This window comes from Hirundo rustica, chromosome 12 (genome assembly GCF_015227805.2).
Source record: "Hirundo rustica isolate bHirRus1 chromosome 12, bHirRus1.pri.v3, whole genome shotgun sequence".
Lineage (NCBI taxonomy): Eukaryota > Metazoa > Chordata > Aves > Passeriformes > Hirundinidae > Hirundo > Hirundo rustica.
In genome coordinates, this window is record NC_053461.1 from 2,213,998 (window position 1) to 2,237,648 (window position 23,651).

Below are 23,651 nucleotides of genomic sequence, written 5' to 3' on the forward strand. Positions count from 1 at the left end.
CATGCAACCTTAGCCAAATATTACAGCTCAAAACAGCTGAGCTTAAAGATAGTTTTGAAAACTTAGTTTTCCAGAATTTTATTGCTTGTATTGTGAATGTGTTATCTGGAAAAAAGGTTTCAGACCTGATAGTATGGTGACTATATGTGCCCTTCCATGATAGTTTTATTTTTTCTGTTGGCTTTGTGGACTGGAACAACTTAGTATCCTCAGCTGACCTATCAAACGTTTTTTGAAAAATTATAAATCTGGTATGTTCTTCACTTACTTTCAGATGGCAAAGTTATTTTCATCTTCAAAGAAGATTGAAATTAGTTACTCTGTTGAAGTTTCCCAAAACTGTACTTTGTTGAAGAAATGTGAATTTACATTAGATTTGTATTTCATCTTGGAACTCTACTGTTTGTTAAGCAATGATTTACCTTCAGTTCATTACACAGAAATTGGAAAAGCAGCTTTACCACAGTAAACTGTGGCAATAGGAACCTGTGAGTAATAGGGGAGGAAACAGAAAACAAAGCTTCTTGAAAAGCAATAGCAGGGAGGGAAAAAGAGATTTTGTTCCTCTTAATGCTGCATAACCAGCCTTGTGCTACTTGGAAAGCAAGGACTGTATCCTGAATACATCCAAGTGCGGCTATTTTTGTGTTCCCTTCCCATGGTAAGTCAACAACTGAAACAGGTTAGGGAGAGAGACTCTTTCATGCCACATGTCTGTGGTTGAAAATTATGTAGTTCAGTGTAGACTTCCCCCAACCTGTTTTTTTGTTTTATTTTATTTTGGAGGTATGGGCAGAATGTCCCAGAAGGTTTCTACTATAACTAAGAATAAAAAAGCTGGAATTATGTTCCCTTTGATGCGTCTCTCTCTCTCTTTTATTTTCTAGATTAGTTTTTCACTGAGAGATATGTGCAATTTGTAAGCAACAGGAATATGTCTGGGTAAAGCTTGTTACTTGTGGGATGTGTAGTTATTTCATTCCATGAATATGTTACGGATTTTTCTTCTAGAAGATGTCATGTTGATGCTGAGGAATGTGTGTAAAAAAATTATATTCCACCCTTATTTTATGTTTTTCACAGCATCCTTTTCTCCAGGGTCAGGCAGCAGAGAGAAGGTTCTGTCTACATGTGGCCTTTATGTAGATCCATAAGCACGTGAAAGGCTTCTGCACTCTTGTACTGACACTTTGGGAGTTTGGACAGTTTTGTCCTGCTAACAGACATTTCATCAGTGAGGGCACCCCCTGAAAACTGCCCAGGAACAGAGTCAGACACTGTAATACTGTAGCCTTGGGGGAAGTGGCATAAAAGTTTTTGGAGCGATGGAATGCTAGAAATATATGGGAGTTATACGAAATATCAGGCTACCTACGTAGAGAATTCTAAAATGATTTCTTTTTCAACTTACTGTAAGCAATGAAAATGTCTGTTTCTTTGGGAAGCAATACTTAGGGCACCAATACAAACCTGCAGCTTTTGATGGAGGGCTGAATTCTGTGCAGTGTACTTAGCTAAGAAAGTCAGCAGCCGAACAGAAGGAATAGGAATGACATTTGGAATTCCCACTTCATATATCATGACCTGATCTCATCAGCTGAGCTGGGATTGAAGAACACTGTGTGTAAGTTATACTTTTTCTCACTGTACTTTCTGTTGTATAGCAAAAACTACTATAGTATGTTAGAAAGGAGATAGGCTGTAGGGTGGGTGAGACTGTATACCAGACCTGACTGGATTCCTTAATCTAAAAACCTTTGGACCAAAAACTTATATGGATGAGAGCCACAAGCCTTATATACCTTGGAATATCAAAAGTGGGGAGGCAGAAGATGGGCTCTTGATTTTGTTTACCAAATAGGAAATGACTCCATCTCTAGGTGTTCTCTGAGTGAATCTGCTTTATCCATGGAACTGGCATATAAATCAATTGGATCATTTTAACTGGCTCTTTCCCTTGCCAGCCAGGGATTCAGATTATCCAGCTGTATTCCTAGTGCAAAGCACTGTTATCAGCTGTGTAATGAAACCCGGTCATGAGAACTTTATTTGACCTATATCCACTATATATGTGGCTCAAGAGTCACAGTCAGGAGACCCATTTCACTTACAGCAAAACACGCCTTAGGTTAAACAAAAATAAGCGTGTATAAATCTTTTAAAGACAGTCAACTCAAACAAGGAAACTCTTATAACTGAAGAATTAAACATCTCCTGTTCTCAGTGAGCATACATTTGGACTTGAAGCTTAACTGAGCTATGTTTGAATCCATTGCAATTTTCCCATTAAAATGAAAGAGCAACACGCTGATTTAATTGGTCCTTTAATTATGCAAAGTAGAAACACCTAAGAAATATGTTAACATGAAAAATTATCTGGGACAACAGAAGCAGCAGTAAAACTGAACCAGAAGAAATTGTACACTCATACAGCATTTTGGGGAAATCTGCACCAAGGTAATTGTTGAGAATTTTTTCATAGCCTGTAAGAAAGGTAAAATTAATTTTTTAATGAAATTCAGGAAACTGACCCCTTAGAAACTAGAATGGCCCCAAGACTGAAAAGATGATCCATTTCTTTCTTCAGGACCCTAAAATTGATACTGGTTGAAGGCAGGGAAATTATCAGGCAAAACCTATAAATGTGAAAAGGAACTGGAATATGTAGGGAAGGTGTTCTTAGGCTGCAAAAGTGAAATAGAGGTGCACGGTACTGCCCTGTCTCAGGACTTCTGGAGTTGTTCAGTGCCCAGTTAATGCCTGAGTAAGGAGAACGTGCTTTAACTACTTCATGGGAACATGGAGTCTGTTGCTCAATTACTTCAGACTTAGGTAGTAGAAGATTAATATAATAAATTTTAGAGCCCTGTTTTATAACCTTGAGCATACTACCAGTTAGTGCTGTACTTTTTAAAACACTATGGAAATAAGTATGAAAATGTTTAGACTATTTGTGACTGCAGAAAAAAGCCAAAAATATTATGCTTGAGTCTTTTTAAGAGTCTCTGAAATAAATTTAATTTTCATAGAGCTTTTAAATTTTTTTTTTCTTTAAACTTTTAAATCTGAACAAAGGCCTTAAACTTTTGTACCTGGAGAAAAATTGATATAATTTCCTCTGTTCTTTTCCCCCAGCCCCCCCCAACCATATCCTGAACATGAAAAAAACTTCATGATGTAAATCACCAGTTGCTTGTAAAATCCCAGAATAAACTCTAGACATCAAGGCCCATAATCCAGCTGGTTTCTTACTTTCCAAGGAAAGAATCCAAAATGGCAGCTCAAATGACTCTGTTTCGTGAGTCGTCTGATCTGCGGTACGGGGTCTTATGGAGAAAAATGGTTTCCTGAGATTTTCATACGATCATTACACTTCAGTAAGTAATAATGTATGTAATGATATGCTATATATACATTTTAAATTCCAGTGTTGTCAAGGAAAAATGTGCATTGCATTAGTGTAACATATTGTGATTTACAGTAGGGCACTTCTGTCCGCATTACTGAATACCAGAGGACCAAGAGTATCTGTTGGGTCTTATCTATCTACTCACAGCTGTATTTAAGCAACTCATACACGTTTCTATAAACAACTTGATTTATAGACAAAGTTGGCCACTGAGAAGTGAAGTTTTCCTGAAGGGCAGGAGACGTGTCATTCTTCAGGATAGTGGGGGGATCACAAATGTCCAGCTCCTGTTGTGCCTTTTGGTGTTCAGTACTTACCGCTTTACTCTCCCTATTTGTGAGTCCTTTTAAATGTATGATATATTCTGTCTTTTCCTAAATATTTATTTTATTTCCATTAAATTAAAGTGCTTTTTGTACTTTTATTCTAGTTGCTATCATTAACTCTTTGATAGGCTTTCTTGATTTTAGGTAGAAACATAAAGGGATTTGACTTTTATTTTTCTGTTTCAGAAACTTAATTGATTAAGATCTGTGACGAAAAGTGTTTTCTTCACTCCATGCGAAAATGGACTGAGAATTTTTTTCAAGACATGAATAGTTCTGCATTTCTCTATGCACTTTTTACCCAGGGTGGTTTTGGGTTTGTTTGTGTGTTTTTTATTTATATATTTTTAAAACCTGATTCCATATAAGGTCATACATTACATTACTAAGGCTCTGAGGCTGAATTAGTGTAAGCTGTGTCACAAGCCTGAGTGGTTTTTAGGTATTTCCTCAGGATGGCTCTTAAGACTCCAAGCCATGCACAGCAGTAATTTTAATTAACATCTGCAGTTTTTGTGATTGGTCCCCATCTTGGAGACTCTTTCTGTAATTTTGCATAACATCTAGTCTCTGTGGATATTAGGGTGATAAATATGCTTTCCTAATGAATTGAGAACATGTTGGTTGGAGCAGTGTTTTCAAAGAAGGAACCATCAGCGTAGGAACTGGATCAGATAAGAGATACATCTGCTTAATTTTTTTGTCCTGGTCAGCAGAAAAAAATGAAGCAAAATAATCCATGAATCGGTGCATGAAAAAATAAGATTAGGCACAGTGTTTTTTCCTCAGTATCCTGTCTCACATTTACCAGTGGGTAGCTTTAGGGACCTTTTGAGCTGGAAATAGCGCATATATTGCCATGTTTAGAAGCCAGAGGACTTATAATCAATAAAGAATTTAAAACTTTTGGGCCGTCATTTTGGGACTGAGAACCACCCCAGATCCTTGAGCTGTACAGCGTAAAATGTCATATTAAGAGTTTTGCCTTTTATGTGGTTTTTAAGCCTGTTGCCTAGTAATGTCCTTGGGTGACCATAATTCTTCAGCTGTGAAAAACAGTGAACAATAGCTCTCAGTTCACCCCTTCTATAGCATTTATAGTCTCACTTCTTTTTCAGTAGTGCGTTTTCCAAGGTGAAAAGTCCTGCTTGAAAGTCTGCCTTTCCTCATTGGGGATGGCTTTCTTGCCTTTCTTGACTGGGAGAATAGATTCTTCTAAAATTATTTTTGGCAAGTCTAGAATGTTTTGTCTAGTGATTCTTTTTGTGCATTTTGTACTAGAAAATAAGGTAACAGGCTTTTTATACATTTAAAATTGAAATTTCATGGAAAACAAATCCAGAAGGGATGAGACAGTATCTTTTAGCGCGTCCATAGTACTAAGTGAGTATCAATTATACCACTGCTGTTTCTGAGATGTTTGTCTTGGTTTTAGGGACATATATAGTAACTTTGTTTATTCATAGTCTGCAGGTATGAAAAAAGTTCTCTATTATATTACCTTAGTCTCTTTTTCTATAATTTCAGACAGTTATTTCTTGTCTTATCCACAATGGGCATAATAAATTGACTTCCCTTATCCTTTGTGATGGCCTGTAAGTGCAATTGCAAATCATTTTCCTTAGTTTACTCTTCTTGAAGTTGATAGACCTTAATTCTTTCAGTCTTACTAGAGAGGTTTTGTTTTCTAGTTTTCTCATTATCCTTGTTGCTTTTCTTTGTAGTCTTTCCAGTTTGTTCACATCTTTGAGTGGGTAAAATTTGATCCAGTTCTCTTACTGAGATCTCGTCAATGCCAAAGAAAGCAGAAACATTACTACTAAATATACATCTCTCCATAGTGTGTTTTTTGCAACAAACAGTGTGGGAGTTGGACTGGCAGGGACTGACAGTGAGTTGGCCTTGGCCAACAATGAAGTGGGCATCAATCTGAGGCCATGGGAAATGGGATGATAGGAAGGGAAATATCTTGTTAGGTTATGGAGAGAATAGGAATATGGGTATAACTATGTTAATAAGGTTGCATAAGGTTGTGCCCTGAGTTCTTGCATATGGTTAATGTTTTACATATAAGGTAATGTAATTGTTCATTGGTTCACTGTCTGGGATGAAGTCTATCTATTGTTATGTTTGCCCCATTGCTGGGTCTTTCGAGGTTGTCCCATACTGTGTTTGGCTTATGTTCTTTTGTTGGCTCAGGCTATTATTAAAAGTTACTTTCTGGGCTTACTTGGTCGTTCCCGTCCCTCTTTCAGTTGCCACCCCGGCTGGTCTGGTTTGTGTTGCATCGCCGGCGGCACAACATGACACTGTTGACTTGTCACCTTAGTGTCTCTTGATCCTTTTCATTAGTAGAAAAAGACAACTTCTTAATCAGTTATTCCTCTTCCTGGATTTGTGGAGTTGATCAGTTCTGCTGAAGTGAATGACCTTGCTTTTCTCCCTATTAAATAACATGATTTCTTTTCCCTGTTTAGTTCTTTAAGGTCCTTTTGTTTTCTTCTTACTGCAACTTTGTAGTCTTAGTATTTGGGGTTATTCAGGAACTAAATATCCAATGGCCCTGCGAAATTCCATTTTTTTTAAACATCTTTCTCTTTTCACAGTGAACTGTTGGTGACTCACCACAGCTTCCAAACAAGTTTGGCACCCATGTTAGGTGGTTTTCAATTGGCTTATATTTTTATTTAGTTTGGTTATGTGAATATCTTGAAATTTGTTACCAGATATGACTGCTACTCCTGTTTTTCAATAAAGCCAATTTCTCTGTCGTATGAAAAAATTAATTTGATTTGGCTGCCTGGGAACTCCATATTCATTCTTCTAGGTCTGAAAACAATCTGAAGCAGATAACTTGTTCCACTAAGTCTAAGAATCAAAATTGACTTATCAATAATCTTCCAGTCTTTTTTTTTTAATATCAAAATTATATTTTTCATTCCCTGGCATTTTGGCATCACAGTTGTTCTCCGATAGTTCTCAAAAGCACTTTTGTTTTCAGCAGCTCTGAGATTTTATCAGTCATTTCTACTCCTAGAGCAAAATTGCCTTTATCTGGCTAGTATGAAAACATCTCAGTGTTAATTGTACTATTGGATCAGTGCTACCCTTGGCTAAAGAATGATGTTAAAGAGCCTTTTGGTGGTCTTGGCATAATCATTTAATAAATATAAAGATGTGCCAAAGAGAGTATGCTTAATAGAGGCAAGCCTCACTCCTTCAGTATAGCTTTAGTAATTTTGTTTGTGAGTTTATTCACAACATTTTTTTTTAAAGTTTGCAAATAAAAGGGATAATGCTGTCTCATCTAGTAAAAAATACTTGGACATGATACAGCAAAAGGATAGTGGAGAATCCATTTCATAATTATGATAGTTAATGATCCCAGTGGGGTTTGATATCTACCAGCATCCAGTAACTTTAGCACAGACAGATGGTAGAAGATGGGGGAAATACAGTTGTAGCCTCAGGCAGATACTCAGCTCATGCAGCTGTTTCATGCATTCTGGCAACATGACTCAGTTAAAATCAAATAACATTCCTTATGCCAATATTTCTTACCTGCATATGAAACCAGTTGTCTTTCATTTTGCAAAAACATGATAATTCAAAGAGCATTAAAAAATGTACTGTTTCTCACACAGAATTTATATCTTGCAGCTGCACACTAATCCAAGTGAAATGGAGTAGAGTTTCACTTTATCAGCCAATCATAACTTTAAACTGTTTTTACAATTCATCGTACAGTTTTTAAAGCCAGATTTAAGTCTGTATATGAAAAATAGTCTACTTGATGTATGAAACCATAGATTAGTCAATATGTATTTAAAGAAGTACTTCAGTAATAACAGAAGAATGACTTCAGAGAATTTACAAACTAAATTCTGAATTATACATGTGGAATGTAAGTGTTATGCCATCAGTACATTTGGGACTATGTGTGAGAATAGTAGCTGAAAAATACAGTTAATTACCTAGAATAATACCTGATCCTGGTATTCTTTTACAGCTGTCATATCAAGATTATTTGTCTATCCCATATCAGAGAATCATAATATCATTTAGGTTGGAAAAGACCTCTAGGATCACTATTTACCCAGTACTGCCAAGGCCACCACTAACCCATGTCCCTCAGTGTGACAGCTACACGGTTTTAAACACCTTCAGGAAGGGTGACTCCACCACTGCACTGGGCGGCCCGTTCCGGTGCTTTGACAGTACTTTTGGTGAGGAATTTTTTCTTGATATCCAGTCTAAACCTCTCCCGGTTTCCTCTTGTCCTGTCACTTGTTACCTGGAAGGAGAGACCAACACCAACCCGACTACAACCTCCTTCCAGGGGTTGTAGAGTGATAAGTTCCCCTTCAGCCTTCTTTTCTCCAGGCTAAACACTCCCACTCCCTCAGCTGCTCCTCATCAGCCTTGTGCCCCAGCCCCTTCCCCAGCTCCATTGCCCTTCTCTGGACACACTCCAGCACCTCAATGGCTTTTGTGTAGTGAGGGGCCCAAAACTGAAGCCAGGATTTGAGCTGCAGCCTCAGCAGTGCCCAGTCCAGGGGGACAATCGCTGCCCCGGTCCTGCCAGCCACACTATTGCTGATACAGCCGGCATGCCACCGGCCTTCTTGGCCACCTGGGCTCAGCTTCCCCTGCTTTTGACTTACACCCCAATGTCCTTTTCCACCGAGCAGCTTTCCAGCCCTTCTGCCCCAAGCCTGGAGTGCTGTGTGGGGTTTTTGTGACCCAAAGGCAGGATCCACCTTTATCTTGTTGAACCTCACCCCACTGGCCTTGGCCCATGGATCCAGCCTGCCCAGATCCCTCTGCAGAGCCCTCCTACCCTCCAGCACATCAACACTCCCACCTAACTTGGAGTCATCTGCAAATTTACTGAGAGTGCCCTCGATCCCCTCACTGCGTTCATTGATAAAGACATTGATGGAACTGGCACTTGTGCCCCCGATCCCTTAACCAGCCATCTCAAGGCCCTGGCTTCTGGTTTGCCCCTTTATTTCTGAGAGAAGTTCTGTGCTAGTTATTAGGCAGAGTAAATGTGTTGTGTCTGGGTATTGCTGAACCTGTTCATTATTTCTTTAGTTAGGATATTGAAGAAGTTGAACAAACAACTAAATTTCTGCTTGTGTGACTACAATCTCCATGTAAATATGCTAGGAGATTATCTTTTCCTCACAAGACACTGCTGAGAATTGAACTACACCTCTATTAAAAAAAAAGCCACAAAAGCTATGACTTCTTTAATTCCCTCTTAGGGATTATTAGAATTAAAGAAATATTAATTCCTTATATTAGCAAATTAGGAGAAAATAATCATAATTCACATAATCAGCGCTCCTCCTCGCACATCAATGGTCAGGTTGTGGCTAAGAGTCTATGGCACAGATTTGGGACTGGATTGTATATCTTCATACTTCATCTTCTGTGTCTGAAAGTGTCAGGAGAATTCTAAGATACTGATTTGACCTTATTTTCTTTAGGTCAAGCTTGTGTTTTGATAGGAATAAAAGAAAGAAAAATTTTGTCTTTCACACCCATATTATTTGGTTCTTCAGCAATCATTTTATTCTATACAGGCTCAGACAAATCTGTTTTAATATGTGAAAAGGGTTTTTTCTGTTCTTAGAGGTTTATGGTGCTTAGTCATGTAGTTGTATAATGAAAATTACAGCAGTGACTGCATGTATGACTGTAATGATCACCATTTACATACCACATTTAAATATACTCAGACTTAGGTACATCCTCATGTAGCAATTTATTAACTAACTCTGAGTATGACTTAGAAAAGACAGCTTCCAGGAAAAAAGACAACTATTCAAGTTTTACACCTACTCCATATTTTAAAATTCTTTTTACTATAATGTCTGATACACTTTCTAATTGATGCTAATTAACATGTTTTTCTATTTTTGCTGTTATCAAGCTGTTAAACACATTACTGTTCAGCTTTTCTTGGGTATAAAAAAGTCTTTCCTATTTCAATTTTGGTTTTTTATAAGTAACTTCCTGCTACAATAATATTTTCTGGAAAAAAGTCAAGAATACCTAAATACCTTGAACCGGTTTTACAAGTTAACAATTCTGCTGTAATTAGTCTTCAGGCTACCTCTGGCTCCATGGATTTAAAGCTATCAGAGTTTACTATTTTGTGAAAAATATGTTTTACTTTGTTTGGACATGCTTGTCATAAGTTTCTCAGTATATCATTATGCTTTAAAACCTCCCACTGGCAGTGTCTGGAAGGAAAAAATGTAGTGTAAACTATAGAAGACCTAATGGCAGCTTCCTGCCAACGTTCATTCTTGAGTCAACAACGCTAGTTTTTGTTTTTGCTTTTGTGAAAATATGTCACAATCTAGTCTTTCATATAAGTTGGCTATTTTTTTAGCAGCCTAGTAGAGCATATATCCGTATCTTCTACTTTCCCCTGTTTTTTCTCCTTTTCATTCCGTGGTATCTGTGTTTCTGGTCATACCACCAGTGAGTGCACACATAAATTATACACCTAAAAACACTCATCACTAGAAAATTTATTGCTTCTAATATCTTTCTCATGAACAGTTGTGTTTATTTCTGAGTTGACTTCTCTGGTAAAGACAGCAATGTGCTTAGCTTTGTTGTTTCAAGACTTTCATTTTAGATATTACAGTGTGTATGGGACCATGTGGACTTTTAACCATAAGCCTGTGCTGGGGACAGGAAAATGGTTGTAGTTTATAATTACAATGCTGAGTAAAAATAATAGTGCATTGCTATCCTTATAAACTCTACTACTTCTGCCTTGCTGAAGCAACAAGCGGTACATGTGAGAAGAATATATCCTGACAGAGCATATAATTGGCATATTTTTCCTTTTCCCTTTGAAATGCTATTTGGAAAAGGCACGGGGCAGGGAGGAAGGTTGCTGTCCCTTTAGATAAGGAACTTGAGTCTTCTTCCATATGTTCAGGAAACTTATGTTACTTGGTTTGGGAATCTTTTATCTTCTCGGCTTCCCTTTAGGCAGCTTAATTAGTAACTCTGCTTAATTAAAGTGAAGGAGGGACATACAAAAAATACTGTCTTTGAAAAGGAGATGCTCTTTTTTCTTTCTTCAAAAAACAAGAAAACAAACCAAACTTCTTGAAGCATTCTTTGCCAGTATTTTGGCTTTTTGACTATGAAATACTAGCTGATTTGTAGTATTAGAATAATATCAGTTATTATTTATATTATCTCATGTTATTGTGCGTTTATAGCAGTGAGGGTTACTCTTTTGTGACGGCTCATTTTCCCTGCTCTTGAGTTGGAATGCTGTGTAACATTACATCAAGTACCACGACAGATCAAACTATATTCATAATGCAGTACAGTAGTATAGCACTTATTCAAACAACTTGTATCACACCCCATTTATCCGGGGGACTCACGGGTTCGTATTATGAGGAGTCACTGTTGGACAGGAAGACATGTGCAGCAGGGAAGTTTGGATAACCAGGATCATACTGTGATTATTTAGGCTTTTTGTTGATCAAATCCATTATATGTAGAAAGGCCATATATCTTTTTTGTTCACTTATAGAGCCCCTCTGTAAGATTATGCTGTGAATTTACAGAACAGATGTTGTATTATAAACCGTTACTTTTGATCTTGTCATGAACAGTAGATTTTAGATCAGTGGCACCAGCACAAAAAAAGACCCCAGACTGAAAAAGCCAACTTAGAATAAGGGAAATGCTGATCTTTACTTTTGAAAAATAATTTTATTTACTCATTGTAAACTGTGTTTCTTAAAATGAAAGAGAACTAAACACGTAATTTTTAAGTGCCAAGCTGTCTTCCTAGATGAGAAGATATTCAAAGCACATCTTATATGTATGCAACATCATTTTTCTCAGTATTCCTTATACTAATCAAGATCAAGAAAAATCCAGAATCTTTCACTAAAAAAGCCCAGTAATTGTCTAAACTGTGTTGCCTAAATGAGTGAGAATTATTGAAAGTTCCTGTAGTGCTCTCTCTGTGGAGATTTTGCTTTGTAGGTGTTTCCTGTGGAGTTTGTCTTAGGGAGGGGAAGGAATTTAGATGTCATTTATGTGCATATGTGTGTGCTCACTGAAGTGATTTTGAAGCTCTTATGTATGCATCAAGAAACTGGAGAAATTAGATATTAGGAAATGGAAATTGGTGGGCTTCCAGGCAATATTGGACATAAAAGTGCTAAACCCTTTAATAAATAAACCTTGATTCAGACTGGAATGTCTTGGCTTGATCTTAAAGGTGATATTATGAAGGCCTTCTAGCTGTTGACTAGCCTTAAAGATAATTATCTGCACATTCCAATCTTGTTCTGCCATCAGCAGTGTCTGAGGCCTAAAAGGAGCTTTATTTTCACTAGAAATATATTATATTTAGACTATCCTCCTTCCCAAACTTATAAAAAATGTTTGTATCTGATTGGAAATACAATGAATAAAATAAATGATATTTGCTTCTAACATTCCTGTGAGCTTAATTTCAACCATTGTAGGTAGTTTTCTAACTGAAACTATGTTGTGAGCACAGTTGCATTATTGGGATTACCACTTTTGTTGGGCTGTAGATGAAAGAGTAACCTTTTCTTCACTGAGCATTTTGGAGGCAATATTTCTTAAAACACGTAAATCCAATGTAAATTTCATTTACTGTAACGGGTACTGGAGCTAATTTGAGGGACTGAATAGCTCATCTGAAATGGAGAATATATGCAATATCAGGCACGTTGAAATGGATAGAAAAGCTTTTCTGCCTTAAAAAAAATGACATCTTAGTTCATACTGCATAGCTGCTTACTGAATACATGATGAATATAAGAATCTTTAGAGCTTGTATTCTAAGTTCCGCTTGCACAAGTGAAATATAAATTTGATTCCTTTAAGAACTGCTGAGTATAGCAGAGACTTCTGTAATAAAGTTTTTCTGTGGGACAGAGGCCTGTACAAATTTGGAAAAGAAAAGAAGCATTAGTTTATAAGTGCTGTTTAAATATGTATGTTTGCAAATGCACTCTAATATAGTTTTAATGTATCCTCACTTGTGGGATTGTGTGTTCCATGGATACAGACTCTAGATCATAAAAAATCCTTCAAATGCACAACTTAATGTTTATGTAGTTATCTCTGTTCTCCAGAACCAAGCCTGCATTTGGAAAAGAGGGATGTAAAAATAATAAAATATATGTCCCCATGAGAGTTATTGTACAGAATATGAGCAGTGACAAGTGAGTTTACAGAAAAGCTCAAGCAGATCCTAAATAAAGTTCTCATCAAGGCCGGTTCAATCCTCACATCTGTAAGTTTTGTAAGTCCTGCCACTTAGCTTGCAGTTTGAATGCCCATATATTTTGCCTCAAAACAGAGTGAATAATATCAGCTTATAGATCTGCATGTTTTCTGTTTTTACTCTCCTGAGTATTGCTTCATGTGAGAAGAGACTTGAGAGACTTAAAAGGAAAGTGAAACCTTTAGACGAGGAATAAAAGGCAGCTTACGTTGGTTAAAGATTCTGAGACTACTCTTCCTTTTTATTCATCTGGTGAGAAATACTATTATTCTCATCAAAGTTTGTCTAATATATTTTGGCCACCAAAATACATAGCTGTATAAAACTTACATTTATATATATGCCTAACTTATAAAGCCCATTACTTTTGTATCTAAATAATGCTCTTACAAGAGGAGTTACAACAGGAAAACCTTTAGTAAATTCCACAGAGGAATTATTATGGTTCGGGCCAAGGCTTTAGAGTATAATTTCTCTTGGGTTTCTTATTAACTGATTCATAATTTATCTGTACAGAAAATTCCTTCATAAACAGAATTTCTGTATCTTATGAGACTGCCTTTCATAAGGCTTCCCTCTGTAATGTAATGTAAAGTGCAATTTAGGAAACACAAATGCTCAGCCTAAGTACTGATAACTGCTCCTCTTTGCTATTTACTTTAGCACATGGCAAAAAATGCTTGTAATCTCTGAGTGAGGAAAGCTGCTTTACCCAAGGTTTAGAGCATATTACCACCCCCTGACAGGCTGAGCAATAATTGCTTCGTAAGATGTGGGAAATCAATGAGCTCCCATAGGGAAGATCTGTTAGAATATTTCAGCTTTCAGAGAGTGAATAACCATTTTCTGCTGCCTCTTTCTAGTATTTCCTTGTACCTGGTAGATCCTACGGAAGAGCCCAATAATAAGGTGAAGAGTGATGTAAATAATACAATCTTCTGCTCCTCTTTTTCAGTCTAGCAAAACAAAATCTGTCACTCAGGGGAAGTGCATTGGGCTGGCCTATCATTAGCTATAAGACAAGTAGTTTAGGTTTTACAGCATTGAGTTGCAGTATTTGCATTTTTATACTTGTTCCAAATTCTCATGAACTGATGTGACAGAACTGAAATATTCGTTTGTAGATGAGGCAAAGGTTTAAGTGGCAGATCTTTTTCTTCACTGTGGTACACTCACTGAAATTTGTTTTGATTTAGTAATAGTCAGACAGTGTGTCTTTGCTTGGAAAAGTGCAAGTTCTATAATTCAGCATCTTTTGTTTTTCCCAAAAAGGTGAACTACTGCTCAATTTCCCAAAGAGATGGAGATGAACTTTTCAGGAGCCAACCTGGTATAAACCCATTGTTCTGAAGTCTTTTACTTCCTTTTCCTTTGAATAGTTACTGAGAAAAAAAAGTTGCATTTCGTAAGGATGCTATTTCTTGGGCTATCTTCCTACACTTGTCAGTGTTCTCTCCCCCACGTGATTTTCTTCTCCCACCTCTGTAATCACAACAAACCATTCTTACTGTTTCTTTTCTGCATTATGTGTGTGTGTGTGTGCACATTCTGTCTCTCTGCACCTTTGCAGCACTCCTGTGGCTGTGCAGTTATGTGGAAGTACCTGTTCAGTTCCACAGTTTCCTCCTGAGCTCGTGAGGCTGCAGCAGCGTGGAGGCATCAAAGGGCTCTGTTCCTGCCCTTGACTTTTGCCAAGCGCTGGCAGTGGTGCTTCCAGAGGCAGCTGAGCCTGGGCCACCACCTCCCATCTGGCTCTCTTTGCACACAAGTTCTATTTCCTGGGGCTGTGTTTGAATTCAGCTCAGCATCCTGCCCCTCGAGCCCTGTTTCTTCTACCCACAGGGAAATTCTCCCTACTGTGTGAGTTGAGGGAGGCGGCGTGATCTGGGACTGGTGTATCCAGTGAGATTGCTCCTGTGTAATATCTGTGGGGCTAGTTTCATGGACAGGGAGCTACAGTTTGAGCAAGATTTCTCTTTAGTGCTGTGAAAAATTGATGCGCTGTGACTGCCTCCATGGAGGAATTCCTGTTGACAAATTCTGGGTTGATATTTTTGCTCCATCATGTGATCATTCCAAGCTTATCATGTGTTAATAATGGAGTCCAGTTGTCAGAAATTTTGTTGCCTCCCTCAGGCCTCCCTGACTGTCCCATGGGCTGCCCTGCCCTGGACAGCCTCATAAGCACTTCAGTTCTCTTTCTATTGACTGGTCTCTTCTTGAAGTGACTCTCCAAAGATGATTTCAATTGCTTTTTTAAAAAAATTACTGTACTACCCTATTAGTAAACTTCTGTTGCTTGTGTTCTTTCTGTATCTGAAACAACTAAATTAGTCAATGGTTTATAGTTCTGCTCCATGTGTTCTCTAGTACTTTCCCCATGGCTCTGAATAAATTTGAGTCAGGTTGTAACTATCAATTGCTATACCAAGTATTAAAGTTTTTCTTATTAAGAGTGATCTGTGACTGGGTGGCCCAGAGCTAAAACTTGGCTCTTTCATGACAGACATGCTTGGCTTTTCTTAAAGTTATTGATATAGTTGATGTTGCACTATTTACAATAGGAGATAATTTTAGTTTTTAAGGAGATAGCATGTCCGTGCCACAGACTTCTTTATGTATGCCAAGCCAATAAAATATTACATAAATAATTTTATAGCAAAAATGCCATAGAGTTTGTAAAGAGGGCAATATTATCTGTATTAAGAGAAAAGCACAGATGCTTGGGCATTCAGTACTCGCATGAACAAAGTGAGTCACAGAACTTTTGAAGATGGCATGAAGTTTTTATTGATGCAGAAGCTATATCTTTCAATCAGTTTCATGAATCTTTATATTGCTGCTGATTAATATTAGTAATTAATATATACTGTGTCAAGCCTTGTTAGGAAATTGGTTTTTTTTCTGAGACTCCTCACATAAAATTATCCAATTATTTTTTATACAATACCATTTTCACTTTAATAAGTCTTGCTATTTCACAGTATGTAAGCACAATTCAGGCAGTGGAAAACCTCTTACATAAACTACCCGCTTGCAGTAAGACTTGAGGCACACCGTGTGAATCCCTGCTGTGTTTGGGTACATTCTAAGGAAGGATTTCTAACTTTAATAATATATTGGGATTATAGATTAAGGGCAGTGGGGAAATAGCTTTGTGCAGTGCAACCTAACAAGCGTGCTGAGAATCAGCTTTTGGCAAGAGAACTCCCAATTTGCCCTCTCTCCCAGAAGTTGACCTGGTGGATGAAATAGTAGATGTGTGCATGATTCTAGGCATGCCTTCTCCAAAGATCAACATTTGTACACACTTTAGTCACCTTTTATACGCAGTGCTATTGACATTAACCAGGGAGGCTGCTCTGACAGCGCTGGGCTTTAACACCAGCTAAAGAGTTGCTCTGCTCTGCTTGCATGGTTTATCTGAAAGGACTCAACACCAAAATCACACAGCCTAATTGTTTTCAGCCCACAGGGGTTCTCTTCCAGATACAATATCCTGTAGGACAATTGAGTGTCCTACTGAAATCAGCATATGTTCAATTGTCAACTCAATTTACTTTACTTTTATTCTTCTGAAAACATTAGACTGAGCTCTGTAATTTATCAATACGTTATATCAAATTTGCTTTCACTTGCATAACTATAAAAAGCTTTTCATGCTACCTTTGTAATTAGGTTTGGACAGTATCAAATAAGTGTAAGAGTAGAGCTAAGGGTACTAGCTGATTGAAAAGATCATAGACTTGCTCAGGTGAAGCTCAGTGGAGAAGGGGAGAAAATTAAAAAGACATGTCAATGAAATAACTAATTTTCAAAGTAGAAATAAAAATAAAAGGATGCTCCTTTTTTTTTTTTTTTTTTTTTTTTTCTTCCCCTTAAAAATGGGCTTGCATAATTCCTCAGGTGCTCGGTCTTGTTTCCATCACAATGTGTGTCTGGTGACTGAGTTGAATGGGGCCAAGTGTGAATTAGACCTTGTCAGGATGAAATTTGCCTTGCAAAAAGAGCATTTGTTGACTGATTCTTGCAGCACTTTAAATACTGTATCTTTATTGACGTGGTTTGAGGTCTGGTTTTTATTATTTATTTTTAAATGTATATAGCCTTGAAATAACAGAATGTGATGTTATTTACTTCATCATATATGTAATAGTGTTTTGCTATTGCTGAAAGAGCTTCTGTTTGGGACAAAAAATTCCAGCTACATTTGAGAGGAGTACTCTGTTCTCTTGCCCATCCTTTTCAGTTTTCCCGGAGGTCACATTCACATTTTGTCAGTGGGTTGTCATATAGTGTATTCTGGCTGAATCTAAGTGAGAATACTGTAACTAGGGGCCAGTTGTGTTTCACAAGATGAAGAGTTTAAATAGATGACAGTATTCCTGGGACTGTAAGGGAAGCATCATTTTTGTTTGTACCTGAGAACAGCTTTTGTTTTTACCTGTCAAGGAACATGACCCTCGAGCACAGAGGTTACCATTTAGGTCATAGTTTTGATTTAATTAAAAAAAAAAGGCGTTGCTTTTAGTTGTTGGTTTGTTTTTTTAAACTGATCGTTATTCTATTTAAGTGATTATGACCAGTATTTTCCAAAATTATTTAATTATGTTTTTCAGTTATAGGTGAAATCACTATATTGATAGGAAAACCAAATCACAGATAATGAATCCAAGAATGATATTTTTGTGGTCCTATATTTTATTGCATTAATGAGGCTTAGAATAAGATGATCAGTGCTCTAACTACCAGTACCAAAAAAGCGAACAACTTGAATACAGTTCCCAAAACTTTCCTGCAAAATCTTAAATTAACTTAATAAAGACCATAGCATCAGTAATCCTTTTACTTAGGGTACCTATTTATTTTAAGCTATGGGAATCCAGTAAATTCCGTAATAATTCTATGTAGAGATGGAAATATGTCTCTGTCATCATGTGGTGCTTATATGGACATGACTGGTAGTCACCATGTGACAGCCAGCAAGGAAATCCTAAGGAAACTAAAGAACCTTCTCTCCCTGAGTGTGGTCCCTTCAGGTCTGGATGGGAAATGTGTGCTCTCTCTTTGTGTCTCTTCTTTATGTGAAGGAAACAAAACCTCGTGGATTCTTAACATAGCTCTTAGCGGGATGATTAAAATACTTTAAATCCTGCTTTTGGTAATGAAGTAATCTCTGAGGTTTCTGATGCCAAGTTCTGCAGCATGGCATCCCGTTTGATGATTGTGCTGTTGTGTTCCTAAGGACATGGCCCTTCTCTGGGGACTGCTGGCTCCGTGCTTCTGGTGCTTCACGTTGAGCTGCCGCTGCATTGCTGGCCAATGTCACTGGGCCCTGTGCCTTCAGTGTTTTACGAGTTGAAAAACCAACCTGGAATTTATAAATTTTACATGATATTCTGTCAAATCCTTCACTTGTGATGTTTATTTTAAGGCTTTTATGCGTTCTAGAGTTACTTTTACTATGGTTACTTTTCTCTTCTCTGACAATTTCCCAAGTGCTGAGACACCACATGTGTCTAATTTCTTTGTTTGGAAAGATTCCGGAGCATCAGCCTCCATAACTGTACCGGTTTTGTTAGAACTGTTTCCTGGGCTTAAGAACTGTGATGGGAGTCAGAGGTAAGGAATTTGTCTATGGATGACAAATGGGATGGGAAGAGAGCAGAGGGGAGGGTGACAAAGAGTTTATTTCCATGTCTTGCAAAGCTCAGGATGACACTTTGCTGTGTCTGTTTGCTTTTATGAAAAACACCTTTGTAATGAAACTGAGGCAGTTTCCCACTGGAGAAATTTGCATTAGAAACAGGAAGAAACAAGGTATTTACAAACAATATTGCAGGACAGCGCTGGCAATTTTAAAAGCAGTAGGTCCACATGACTGGTGCTGGCCCTCCTGTAGGTGTATTAATTGAATTAGCCATGAGATAAAGTGGTTCCCTGCGTGGCCAGCAGCTGGTGGGACAGGATCCTGGCATGTCTGGCACTCACCTTCACTGTGTGAGGCAGAGGCAATGTGTTAATGTCAAAGGCTGGGGTCTCTAACCTGAGAGTCGATGGTAGGTGGGTATTCGCTGTGTACTAATTCCAGCTTTTATCTGTTTTCCCACATCTCTGTGAATGTGTTTTCTATGCCCTCTTAGTCCAGTGACAGAATACATTTGTAGGAAAGCCACAAAGAGAAAGTTTGAGGATTATAGTCTTTCCTTTTTTACAATCTCATGCTTAATCTTGGAAGAAAACCCCCAAATATTATTTTTATTGCATTAATCTTCACAGAGCTGGAGATAACTGAAATTTATGTAGTGTGTAACTTGGAGTAGAGAAAAAAAAGGCATTTCCTTAGGAAATGGGGAAAAAAAAAAAAAACAACCCTTTCAAAACAACTGGATGGATTCTTATACTGAATGACTTATTATCAAAATGCATCCAGCTTTACTGAATGAATGTAATTGTTAAACCTTTTTTAAAAATGTGATGGTTAAAAGATTAACTTTAAAGTAAAAGAATCTCTAAATAGATGGATTTATTTCCTCTTACTATGTAAAATTCATAAATTATCTGTGTGCTAAGATTAGATTTAAAAATAAAATAGGTATGAATTTTTTGTATAGCTCCTGATAACTTGAAAAAGTCAGTTAGGGAAATCCAAAACTCTTGTATTTATCACCAATATTGTTGCCAAAATGAAATGCCAACCCTTTAAAGATAGTAGTACTAACCATACTAACCTTGACTGATGGAATGTTGCCAGCTCTTCGTCATCCTGCAGAAATATATTATACTTGAACTGAAAAAACATGGAATTGTCCTTCCCCCTCTTCATTCCTGCAAACTGGAACAGTATTATGTTAGCTTGAGTTGTACTGAGCCGAATCCAATCTGGAATTAAGAATGCTCCGGGGCATTTTTAATAAACTGTCATTCATTTGAACTCTAACCTCCTTTAATTTGCAGAATCTGGTAACGCAGATGTATTCTTCAGCCACAGTAATTTCTTTTCCTTTTCTTATCTTGGTGTGAAGAACTGCTGATAGCACTTAAAAATCTGAAGTTGCAGAACAAGTAGAAAGTGTTCATTGAATAGACTCAAAACTAAGAAACAATTACTGTAGTTTAGTTTGCTGGGTTTCTGCCATTCTGGAATGTAAACTTAATTCTAGTGCAGATTTTAATAAAATCCTAAGTGCCGAGGTCAGTTAAGCTCTTTCTGAAAGTATGAAAAAAAAAAAAAAAGCTTTTATTACAAAATGCAGAGGATAAAATGAGGCCCGTGTCTTGCAAAAGGGAAGAAAGCCCAGCTAATAACATATTCAGGGCATAGAATACTGCTCAGCTAAATGCATTCGCTGAGGTGCTCACTGTAAACTCTTTCAAAACTTGTATTCCTGGGAATTCAAAACCTGCGATGTTTGTGATTAGGAGCACTTACTCTGAGGGATAGGGCAGGGAAAAAGGGAGCAGATTCCAGGTGGAAACTGCCCCCAGCACCTCTGCCCATGCCAGGTGGTGTTGCTGGGCTGAGACAGGGATTGCCCAAACCCAGAATTTTTATCTCTAATACTGCCTTCAGTGGTTAATTTTCCATTGTAACACATCTGCTACGGCTATATAATTAACATGGTGAGAGGATTGTTTGTGCAACTTCAACATTCACATGTTTGCATTTGATAGGAGTTGATTTTGAAAAAGGAATCAGTTTCTTGTGCACATGCCTGCCAGTTGAATTCAGCTGCAGATGTTGGTAGGGCAGTTAACTAGGAAAACATGCATCCATGATGGGTCACACTCAAAAATGAAGGAAGAACTAGCTGGCAGATACTGTGTTGTAGGTCTAAATGAAAATAAAGCTTTCAAGATGACACCTGTTAATGATTTGTGGTTTGAAAAATTTTTCACATTTAAGTTTTGGAAGTTTTTTTCCCTTCTCTTTTAAACTTTGATCTCTGTCTGGTAATGTAAGAGTATGTTATTAATAGACATACACAAATCCACAGCTTTGTTTTCCAGGAGTCTTTAATTCTCTAAAATGTTTTGAATTGTAAATTATGTGATATATGTGATGTGAACTTGGGTGAGGATTCAGTCAATCATCAGATTGGGTACCAAACTGAGAACATGGAGAGGGAGCACAGTAATAGTAAAAATGCAGAAGTGCAAGAATTCTGCTTTGTTACATTCTCATTTACCCAACAAATTTGCAAGTGGGGAGTGTCTTGGTGTTTGAAGATACTGTCTCAAAGCTGGAGTCTGTATGAATTAATGACTTTTCAGTTCTGATCCATACTACAGTTTCCATTAAGATATGTTGTGTGGAATTAAGTGTTAGAGTGGATCCTCAGCAGAAACTAGATGCATTTTAAAAGGTACAAGGAAACAGTTAGAAATATCATATGTTTTAGTAGTTGAGTCTTGTAGTTGTTGGAGACAACGTGGGTTTATGTTCTTGCACTAAAGCAGAAGATGACGTACCTGGAGTTGTGTTAGAAATTGAATCTGTTTTTAAAGAAATATGATCTGACTCTTTCCTCCTGGCCTCTTAATTCTTTTTTTAATGGGATTTAAGTGCAAATCCAGCTTTTCCATTTCTTTATTTCCCTCAAGTATATGTTCTCTTTGCTGCCTCTACTATGAACATTCACTAGACAGTCATTTTACAAAGGTATCTCAAGCCATCATCCTTCTTCATGGTTTCTTCAGTGGAATCTTGCATCTGCAAAGGCTCACGACTTGCACTCCTTACTATTTCATTGATATCACCACTACATTGCTTCTGCTTTCTGAGTGGAAGGTTGAACATCAGTAGTTTGAATACTATTGGTAATTCTGATCTGCATTCATGAAATACAGCTTCTTATGCTCTGCAGGGTATCAGACACGTTCTAGTATTTCATTGATCTCACTGGAGTGTTTGTATAGATGGTGTGGAAGGAGGAAGTAATCAGTGTATCATTGGCAAACAGGCTGTGAGTCCTCATGATAATTCATGACAACTCTATTATTTATTTGCATCATTTATTGAACTTCTTAATATAGGAGCCAGTGTATACTGGAATCAAGACAAAAATGTGGCTTATAAACACTGATTGCTTGCCAGGAGGCTTTAGAGAACAACGGTTAAGCAGGAGCTTGGGAGAAGCAGCCACGCTGATGAGATGACCACTGTGGAATTTGGTCAGACTTTTCAACTCACAGCAAAACTGAACTGCTTTCAATGCTTTGCCTAACATGTATGAATGGAATTTATCCTCTTCCTCATTTTATTTCATTTAGAGGTTCTTCCTGAGGTGTTTGCTAGTTCATAAAATACTAGTGTTTGGACAAAGGAGGTGAGAAAGAACATACAGGAAATAGGACATTCATTATTCAAATCATTATGTCTCACTAAAAAAAACCCAACTCTATTTCACTTTATGTAAATGGTATAATTTGAAGAGGGGGAAATCCCACAGGCATGCCGGTTACTGGAGGCCATTCACATAAAATTATTCACCCCACAAGTAAAGCTGCTGCTGCCAGAAAGGTGTCATTGTACAGTCTCCGTTCTTTAGTGTGTTCTTTAAATTTCTGCATGCCATTTCTCCATGCTAAGGAAAGAGTGGGATCACCACAACTTCCCTACACTTCATGCTTCAGAGCTTCTCACAGTCATCAGGAGGAAATTAAATTGTTTGTTAGTAGAGAAGTTACGGACCTTTAAAGTTCAGGATGATGGAATAATTTTATTAGAGGGGTTCACTTAAGACAATGCGCTATAAACCCCTACTCAAAGCAGGAATATTTTCAAAGTTGGATCAGATTCTCCAGGCTTCACCCAATCAAAATCTTAGAATACTCCTGGACTGGAGAGTTTACAGTTTCCCTGGGCAACCTGTTTTGCAAAGGTGTGCATTTTTAATGAAAAATGTTGGTTTTCATGAACAGCTTTATATTAAAACATCCATCTAAAGCTGCTTTTAAAATTTCTACTGTTACTTCTATGGTGAGTTACCACCACCCCAAATTTAAATAATACAAATTGTGCAGGACATGTTTATAAATTGTATCTATATGTGGCAGTGGCCCAGGTTAAATAGATTTCTGGTGATCTGTGTTAGTTCTATTTCATATAAATATTGTTTATTACTAATGGATTCATGGAAACTTTGAGGGTTTTTTGTTTTGTTTTGTTTTGAAACACCACGGTTAGTTTTTAAAGCAGTTATGATAGGAAGATATTTGAACAGCCATTTACAGGAAATAATTCCTTCAGTGTGTTTCCCCCCCTGCATTTATATGGATTTGATATTTTCTTGTTTTAAAGAATATGGAGTTTAAAACTTCCTCTCTCTTAGGTAGAAGAGCTGATGAACGCACTGGAAAAGACTAGACAAGAATTAGATTCTACCAAAGCCCGTCTTGCCTCAACACAGCAGTCTTTGGCTGAAAAAGAAGCACATCTGGCTAACCTGAGAATAGAGCGAAGGAAACAGCTTGAAGAAATTCTAGAAATGAAGTAAGTACCTTAATTTCTCTAATTTCTAGAAAAAAAAAAAAAAAAGGAAATAATTTCTTTTGCCATAGGAGAATATTTTGATGTTCTTTTGGTGTTATTTTT

The 23,651-nt window shown here is 37.4% G+C and overlaps 1 protein-coding gene across 1 annotated transcript in view; it reads left to right on the top strand.

The window, feature by feature from the left end:
- The window catches only part of ERC2 (ELKS/RAB6-interacting/CAST family member 2), a 425,106-nt gene that overhangs the window by 200,056 nt on the left and 201,399 nt on the right, over nucleotides 1-23,651 (top strand). The window contains exon 16 of the mRNA XM_058422224.1: nucleotides 23,389-23,549. Within this exon, the coding sequence (XP_058278207.1) occupies nucleotides 23,389-23,549 (161 nt within the window). The remainder of the gene's footprint in view (nucleotides 1-23,388; nucleotides 23,550-23,651) is intronic.